Source organism: Pinus tabuliformis, chromosome 4_1 (assembly GCF_031772625.1).
Source record: "Pinus tabuliformis cultivar Carrire ecotype Pingquan chromosome 4_1, CPIR1, whole genome shotgun sequence".
Classification (NCBI taxonomy): Eukaryota; Viridiplantae; Streptophyta; class Pinopsida; order Pinales; family Pinaceae; genus Pinus; species Pinus tabuliformis.
In genome coordinates, this window is record NC_142303.1 from 859,405,149 (window position 1) to 859,414,702 (window position 9,554).

The window sequence follows — 9,554 nt, forward strand, 5'->3', positions numbered from 1 at the left end:
AATTTGCATGTGATTAGGAATCATTTTTTACATCCAATATGGCATCCTTGGTTTCACCTTTTTTCAGCCCCATTTTGCATCTTGTTTTATGTCTTTTCTTACATCTTTTTTTTTTCCTTTTTTGCACCCAAGTTTGCATCCCAAATTTACACCATTATTTGCATCATCATTTGGCATATTAATTTGTAACGTTTTTTGCTTCTTTTTAACGCTCAACTTTGCATCTTATTTTACATCTAGTTGTTGTCTTTTTTTGCATCTAATTTGGTGCCCATTTATGTGTCCTTGTTTTTGCCCAATTTGATATCCTTTTGTATGCCATGTTTTGTTCCCTTCTTTGTGTCAACTATTGCACAATTTTTCACTTCTAATTTAAAACACTTTGTATGTCAATTGTTTGCATTTTGTATTAATTCCTAGTTTAACATCCAATTTTACTTTCAATTTTGCATCCATGGTTACATCTGCATTTGACTTCTTATATAGACTATATTTTTCTTTACATATATGACCCCCTTTATAGATTCATAGTGAAATATATGATAGTTTCTAAATATCATTAAAGCAAATATCACAATTCAAAATCATTTGTAAAGAAATTTAAGAGAAATTGACAACATCCATCCAAAAAAATAACAATGTGTCATTAACAATTTTCAAAACATGTATAAAATAGCAACATAATACTAATAAAATCAGTATTATTTTTAATCAAAACAAGTAAAATTCAAATATGATTAACAAATCAAAATATTTCATGAATATCGTTATTCTACGATAAATTAACAACATACATAAATCAAACTCATCGTATGACTACAAAATCAAAATGTCTCATTGATATAGGGTAAATTCACAACACCCATCTAAACATAACAATGTCATTCTACACAATAATTTCTTCATAAAAAACAATGCATGTGCATGCCTAGCTACCACCACCAAGATCATCCTCATGATCATCTTGACCATCCTCATTACTCTGATCCACATCATCACCAACACCGCAACTATCATCATCATCTCCTCCTTCACCACCATCATCCTCATCCTCATCCTCATCATCTCCTGATATATGTTGAACATAATTTGGATCATCGTCTTGGCAATCATTACCTATAGCATTCTGACAAAAAAAATCAATATTACATGTTAGTATTAATTACATAACACAACGCATGTTTTTGTTATACAATGTTAACCATAAAATGAGGTAAGATATACTAGCATTTGCACCAGATGTTGCAAAGGAAACGCCGTAAGGCATAAATTGAAAAATACAAATACAACAAAAGAATACTTTGATAAAGAATAAAAATATATTGAATGCTCAAATCAATGCCCCATTAACTGGAAGCATTTAGTAGACATATCTATCAACATTAGGATTATACACAATGATCAAGAAATTTTCCATATACAAACCCCAACTTCCACAACAACCTTTTGTCACATCCACATTTTAATAAATGCCTTGGAACGTGATCGGAATCTTCCATATTGCCTTTTTCATTATGCAGATAAATCTTCCATATTGCTATTTTCATCATGAATATTGTTAGTTCATTGTTGTAAAGTGTTAGTGTGTTAAATTCAATACTATAAGTTCGACAAGTGAAAAACATTCCTCAATTAGCATAATATACATTTTTCTCTCACCGTGTATTTTCCAGTCAAAAAGCACAAGTAACATATTAACATGTATTTTCCCTTCATTATTTTCATCATAGAGCCAAGAAATCTACGCCTTATCTATAAAGTAACAAAAACATTTTGAAATAAGTTTAATATTTCAAGCCAGTGTCTAACCTATAAAGTAACAAAAACTTTTTGAAATAAATTTAATATTTTAAGCAATTGACTAACCTACTTTAATAATTGAAAAAATCTCAAAGATGAATTATACTCCATAATAAGAGAGCCAACATTGGAGCCCATACAACCACTTGTTAAGAAGAAATTCAAGTAATAATAATAAAACAAAAATAATAAACCTTAAAGTATAAAATGGTATTTCCAACACACAAGTATAAATATACATGCTCTATGTCCATTGTTAGATTAAATGGGTGTGGAGAAAATTAGTAGAGAACCCAAAATTGTATTTCTAATTAGGATGGGTGGAGAAATGCTTTAAATGCGGGTTGTTGTCATTCTAATGAAACCCTTTGCAAAGGGGATGTTAAGATTCTGAGAGAAAAGCTAGGCTTGGTAGAGAACACCTTCCTTGTTAAACATTCCCCTACTGTAACCAAAAGGAAAGGGCAAGAGAAACAATAATTAGGTTTTTGTTCACAAGTTGTACAAAATATATAGGTGCTATTGATGTTTGAGTGAATAATGGGAGAGATTATTTATGAAATTGTGATAAGGCGCACCTAGTTTTGTCAGAAAGAGGCATATTAATGACAAGTACATCACATTTAGGTAGCATTTCGTCAAGATTTGTCTCCAATGTTGCTCCAGTTTCCTTTTCCAATTTGGGTCCAATAGAAAGACGGTCATGGTAAAGAAGCTTACAATTGAAGGGATGTACAAAGGAACGCAATTCAATTCAACATCATGTAATGTTTATTATTATTAGATTGAAATTTTGAAACAAACAGCATGCATGCGTAAGAATTATGGAGCACTGATTTTTGAAAAGAAGTTTGCAACATCATGAAGTAGTACTAGATCCTAAGAATGAATACCTTCAAACGCTTAAGTAGTTCTTTGCCAATACGCCCTGCACCAATAGAACCAATAGTTTTCCCTTCTAGATCATATGACCTGTAAGAAATTGCTGCCACTTTCCAATCACCCTCAACAATTTGCTTATATCCAGGCACAAAGTTTCGCATCAATATGAGAATGCGCATTAGCTCATCTTCTGCCATGGACACCACATTACTTTCGCTGATCTTCAGCCAATGATGATACAAACAAATCAATGGAATTAAAAAATATATCCAATATAAATAAAATGTGTTTAAAAGTAACTCTCTGTTTTATTTACAGGAAAATAAAGAGAGTGTTAGTCTATCTGTGTTTCTCGAGATATAATGCCCCATATCCAAAATACGAAAGCTACAGGAGAACAGTTATTACACAGTACAATCTCACCATTACAAAGGAGTCGATAAAAGACCAAATGCATTAAAGCTTTCCAAGAAATTGCAAAAACATACAATAACACAAGTGAAGATCAAGGTAAATCTGCAGTACATGTTGGATTGGGGATAAAGCCAATATCATAGCATGAGATTGACAATTAAATGAGTTGTAAATAATAATGGAAGGATATGGAATTGAATAGCCTACAGGCTGAATATAAACAAGAGAGTTATTATTTCATTGTTATTAATTTATTATAAAATCACATTTTTTAAAACAATAACTATTTTTATTTCAATACCAACCATTAACTAATTTCTAACAATAATTCTAATTATTGTTGTCCACTTCATCTTCTTTCCATTTCTGTACCATGAGGGAAAAACCCAATACCATTCCTATATCTTAAAATTAACATTAAATATGTCAAAATAGCTCAAGCATATTTTTGCAAGCATATTTTGGAAAACAATCATTACAGACGGATTAAACATGTCAAAATAGCTCAAGCATATTTTGGAAAACAATAATTACAGACAGATTAAACAAAGAAGAGCACTTTGAGATCTTCCGCAAATCTTTCAGGAATGTAATAAGAGCAAAATAAAACCCATGGGTAAGTACAGCCAAAAGGATAATGAATCAATCTAGTCACAGTAAATATCAATATGATAATCCAGGTAAGATGTATTGTCACTTTTCCTGATTTCAGCCCTCTTGGCACCGGTAGGTTACCTATATCCTCACCCAAAACCAAAGTAGAAGCAGGCCTGGCTGGGAGACTATCTTTCAAAATTGACAAGGTATTATTTCTATCAATTAGAATGCACATCCTCAGGTATTCAAGAATAATTAATAGAACAGTCAGCTAGATGAGCAGATCCAATTTAGAGAATCTCACTCAGATCTACTTGACATCACCTCCATGATTTAAATAATGATTGGAGGAGTCTTAATACTCCAGAGTCCAGATCACTTAACATACAGAAACTAAGGCAGCCAAAGAAAAATATCCCATCACTCCCATGCCACATATATATGTTTAGGTATAGTTGGAAGGACACATACCTTTCCTGTAACTAATTCAGCAAGGTTGTCATTACAAGTTTTGGACTATGTTCACTGCCCTGGTATTGAAAGGTATACAGGTTGTTCACCTTAATTACACACATCAATGCATATGTATGTTCAGGGTTTAAGCTCATAGGCCTGTAGCTATTACAACAAAACTACAAGTGTAAATATATAATACAGTGAATTCATTTCTGAGCAAATTCCAAGTCCAGCGTTTGTTCAAGCCAAACAGTCATAAGGTTCTGAGTATCTTATGGTCAAGCATCTCATCAAAAATGCATTCCATCACATTTTATCAATACCCATGCACTATCAAAAGACACGACTCTGTTCCTTCTCCTTGTTATCAAAGGACACGACTTTCTATATGTTAATTTATACAATCTTAATTCTTATTCTATTCTCTATGTACTTTCTAAATCCTAATCCAACATATCCTAGATCCAACTTCTGCATATCCAAGGATCTTCATACTTCCACCTTCATACGTTTCTCACAACAAGACCCAAATATAAACCAAGGCTCTGGAGGAGAAACAAGAAGAGAGGAGTGTAGTGACCAACCTGATCTGATCTGCTAATAATACTACAAACTAAAAGATAACTCTCACTTTATTGTTTGTAGCTTCTTGGGGGTGAATGTGACAATGCTATATATATCATAAGGATCTGGAATCTGATATCTCCTCTTTGTTGTGGGCTGCTGGTTCCAGGGTGAGAAAAAGTGGTATAACAGTCCTCTAAAAACGAAGGTGAAGGGTGTCATAGTGAGGTGGTTTTCCAGTTGCTTGTATCTATATAAACTATAAATGGATCTTTACTATAAAGTATTCTAAAGAGTTTCTTCAACTTACTTTAATATCCTTTTAAATTAACTCGTCCTCTTCTCAAAGACCCATATATAAATAAAGCATTGTTCATCTTTTCAAAGCTCATGTCTTAAGCATTCCATTAATACCAATAATAAAAAGAAGGATGATGATTCCGATGTATGTAATTTGTAGTTCTTGTTGCCTATGAAGTCTAAGGAGCTTAATCCCTCAAGAGTAAAACAGTAAAAGGAATTTAAGTCTCGGTCGTATTGCTAGTTCCTAATCTCCTACTAACAAAGACATTCCGCTATCTTTTTTCAGGAGTCAAGGCTAAACTGTATGTAATCCAAAACATACTTTCTTTGTCCAAGATTTCCCTACTTGTAATAGATTACTACAACCACATATACTACAAAAAGAAACCAATAACTCCTAATTATTATTCTGATGCCTTTGCGAGTTACTGATTAGATAATATAAACAAAGGAGTTATTCTTTATTCCAAGTGATACTAAACTAATAAGAAGACTAATCATACTATTCTTGTTTGTATTATCTCTGTATCTTTTCTATCTAAAGTAAATCTAAAGAGGAAGAATTGCTTGTCCTAATCAAGTGGGGTGAGGATCTAGGGCGACCAATGGGAGAGGAAGGCCTAAATGAGGCACACACTTCTTCTGCTGCTAGGGCCTGGGTTTTTAATAGGATAACCACAGGGATATGTTGCAAGGACAGGGGAATAATTGGTTCTATGCAATGCCATGATCTTCTTTACAAGAGTCGCTGCTAATCCCTTGAATGTATCTTGTTTTTTTTTTTTTTGCTTCTAGGATGGACCTACTTAGTCCTTCAACAACTAGAAGAAATAAATAATAAATAAGGAGACAAGGTACAACCTTGTTTTAAGTTTTAACCCTCTTGAGGGTCTTAAGAAATTAGAGGCTGAACCATTTATAAAAAATGCATAAGAAGCTTAAATTACACATCCCATAATCTAATTTACCAGTGGTAAGTTGAAACTAATATGGATAAAAATAAGTATCAGAAAGAGCCAAGACACCCTTTATAAGCCTTGGATAGGTTCAACTTGATCACCATTATTGTAACATTTTTGACTTGAATAATATGGAGGCCCTCTTGTGCTGAAACAATTGCTTCATGGATCTGACGATCCTCTAGAGAACCAAGCGGTTCTGTTATATGAACTTACAAAGTAGTGCTTTCAATCTGACAGCCAAAACCTTAGCCATTATCTTATAAATACAATTAGACAAAGAAGTGGGTCTAAAAGCATAAAAAGACTCAGGTTGATCCACCTTTGGAATGAGTGCAATAGAGGTCCAGATGAAGGAGCCAGGGAGCCTTACTAAAGCTTCACATTTCTTCCACTACCTGAAGTAAGTTGTCTCCCAACACTTCAACAAGTCCCAGGTAGAACTCCACGGTCCACCCATAGGGATTGGGACTCTTGTCCTTATGGAAAGTGGACAAACACATTCAAAAGTGCTTTTCTGGACAGATCACCATTGCTGGAACTTTGTTGACTTGAATAGTGTAGAGGCCCTCTTGTGCTGAAACAATTGTGTCATAGATTTGACAAACTGTTCTGGTTAGATGAAGTTAGAAAGTAGTGATTTTAATCTCACAGACAAAACCTTAGCCATTATCTTATAAATCCAATTACATAAAGCAGTGGGTCTAAAAGCATCAAAATGTTCAGTCTCAAAAATCTGAAGTAAATTTGTAAAGAATGTAGCATTAGCTTTCTTGGCTTAGTGAAATCCCTAATTTTCTATCCTATTTGCCTGTCTTAAAAATCTCACGAAAACCTGTAAAGATTGTGCCATTGTGTACGCTTAGCCTCTAAAAGCCCTAGCTTTCTATCTTCTTCTGTGTAATTTGAATAGAACACCATCAAATACCAGAATTATCAATTCCCATTCTCCAAAACTTTTAAATGTGCGGAACTGAGACAGAAATCATTCAATCAAACCACTCAAAATGCATATGAATGCTGATCCATTAACTTAAAGAACTTCTTCCCAAACTCTGCCATTTTTTAAACAAAATTTTGAGCACAACCTTGTCTAGTCCATTTATAGAGAGCGTTAGTTTATGAAATCTTGCCTGTAAGCCAAAATAGAGTCAAAATTTTCCATTGAAAGCTCAGAATAACTGAACCAGAAATAACCCTTGTGAAATTTGCTACTTAAAACATTGTTTTGAGCACGGCCTCTTTCTTCAGATTTATTTTAGATAATACGGTAGCTTATTTAATGAAATATTTCCAGAAAGTTGAAATATGGAAAATTTTTCCAATCAAGAACTCTATATATTTCATTAGGACAAGGCGTAGAGGATTCACGACGGCGACAAGAAAATAATGGCGCTTTGCAATTTTAGCACTCTCTTGCAGAAAAATACCTTTTCTGAAATCGTTTTGACCACGAAGAAACGCAGATGAACTGTTGGAAGTCATGCAGAGAGAGATCTGGTGGCTCGTGGATCGATTCTGGGGCAATGTTTATGCGATTACAAACCATGATTGTTCATATGCAAGCTACTGAGCTCGTTGAGAGGGATACGCGCAATGGCGCCAAACTACCAAGAGGATTTGAATTTAAAGGCGAGATAGAATATCTATCGTCCGATCATGTCATCAGCCATATATTTGTGTTTCAGTAAAACTGATGACATATATTTGTGTTTCAGTAAAACGGATTTTCAAAGAATTTGAAATATTATACATTTTATAGAATTTGAAATATTATACATTCTATTATTTAAGCTGAATAATAGTTTTACTTTGGAAAAATAATTGGGCACATCAAATAAAATATTGATGCGACGGACATAGAACTCCGAAACAATGCACCCTTCTCTTACTCCAAAACAATAATGCACCCTTCTCTAGCTGATGTGTGAATGCTTTCTTTGAAGTGGAACTTAAAGAATTAAGTAATTATTCATTATTAAATTGGGATTTTATATAAATTAATTGATTATTTATTAATGTTAATTTCATTTTATAATTTTATAGTAATTTTTAATAGATTTTTGTTAAAGATAATTATCTGATCTATTATTGTATCAAGATTTTTGTTGTGTCTTTTATTATTATATTTTAATCCACTTTAAACATGCTCAAAATATGTTTTCATCTTCATTTGTGGAGATTATCTACTTGCATATTCAAAAAGTTTTGATGTAGTTTTTGCCTTGAAAAATGATTATTGTGATTGTAATGGTGAGAAATTATTCTATAAATAGTGTTAAGTGTTATTTAGAATAAATGAGAAATTCTTTTTGAATATATAAGACTAATCTTTGAGAGAATAGATATATATTCCCTAATTATCACATAAACAAGGGGTTAATCTTGCATTTAGTGCTTTATCTCTGTAGAGTTTCGCTAAACAAAGGGAATACCTCCTCCTGCGTGACTTCGATTGTCCCTCCCTCTTACAGGATTGCAAAGCATTAAGAATTGAATCTTCTTTATTTTAAAGATGTAGTCTTGTTGAATATACCAAAAACATAGTAGGATTCTTTCATTATTGACAAAATCAAGCACATGTGCAAGGGAAGTATTCATCTATGGATGGTTAACAAGTTCATTAATAACTACAAGCAAACGCTTCAAACTATGTATTTAATGATCTGTAGTCATCATCTAAAGAGTTCAAGAATCAAATCAATTCCAACCTAAGTTCTAAGTATATGGTAAACCTCTACTCTAGAGGTTCTATTATTGTAAAATTTCACAACTATGGAAGTTGTGGCAAGGTCTCAAAGGAGGGACTTTCTTTTTGGGGCAAAACTAACCTTTTTTCAAAAGATAGTTTCTATAATTGAATCCATCTTCAATATCCATTTCTTCAACCCCACTCTGCCAGATTTGAATATTGAATCCCCCCTACTTATTTTGGGATGACATGATCTTTCAAAAGCCAACATAAATATATTGGGGACTTACAACAATATACAAACTAAGCAAGGAAGGGTATACACACATGTGTTAGAATTTGAATTGAAGTTGACTTGAGCAAAGGTATAACAATGCATATTTAATTAAATATTGGTGATTTTAACAACCACGTCCATTAGATTAAAATAATGATACTTTATGTGTATCTATATGCAAAGACAAAATACTTGAAAGGCACCTTCCCAACAACAAAGGTCATTATAAGAAAAATGGAAAAATAACAAGTTGATGGGTGGTATGATTAAATGAAGAATCAAAGGGCAAGAAAGAAGAGACATCCAAGTTTAGTCCTAATAAAATATTTTATGGCCCCTTCCAAGGAGTGCGTTATTAAGAGGGACACAAACATGATCATGGAGTCTGTGCTAAAGTCTTATGGGAGAAATAGGAAGCATGTGAATGAGATATTATGGATTTCAAAAGAGAAATCATGTTATTCAATCCAATAGAAGCAAGGGGATTGGTGCTACTTGAGACTCCATAAGCTCTAAATCAATTGGTGAAAGCAAGAAGTCTAAAAGATAAATGCAAAGAAAGGAATATCCATCTATGTACAAATCTACAATAAATAAATTCAAAATTATA

The 9,554-nt window shown here is 32.9% G+C and overlaps 1 protein-coding gene across 1 annotated transcript; it reads right to left on the minus strand.

The window, feature by feature from the left end:
• Positions 1-814: 814 nt before the first annotated feature.
• On the minus strand, positions 815-2,897 carry LOC149178916 (formate dehydrogenase 1, mitochondrial-like). The gene is made up of 2 exons (XM_089423741.1): positions 2,694-2,897; positions 815-1,126 (listed from the first exon to the last, which is right to left on the minus strand). Exons 1-2 carry the CDS (start codon positions 2,877-2,879, stop codon positions 929-931), a joined length of 384 nt encoding a protein of 127 aa, XP_089279867.1. The 5' UTR covers positions 2,880-2,897; the 3' UTR covers positions 815-928.
• Positions 2,898-9,554: the final 6,657 nt, after the last annotated feature.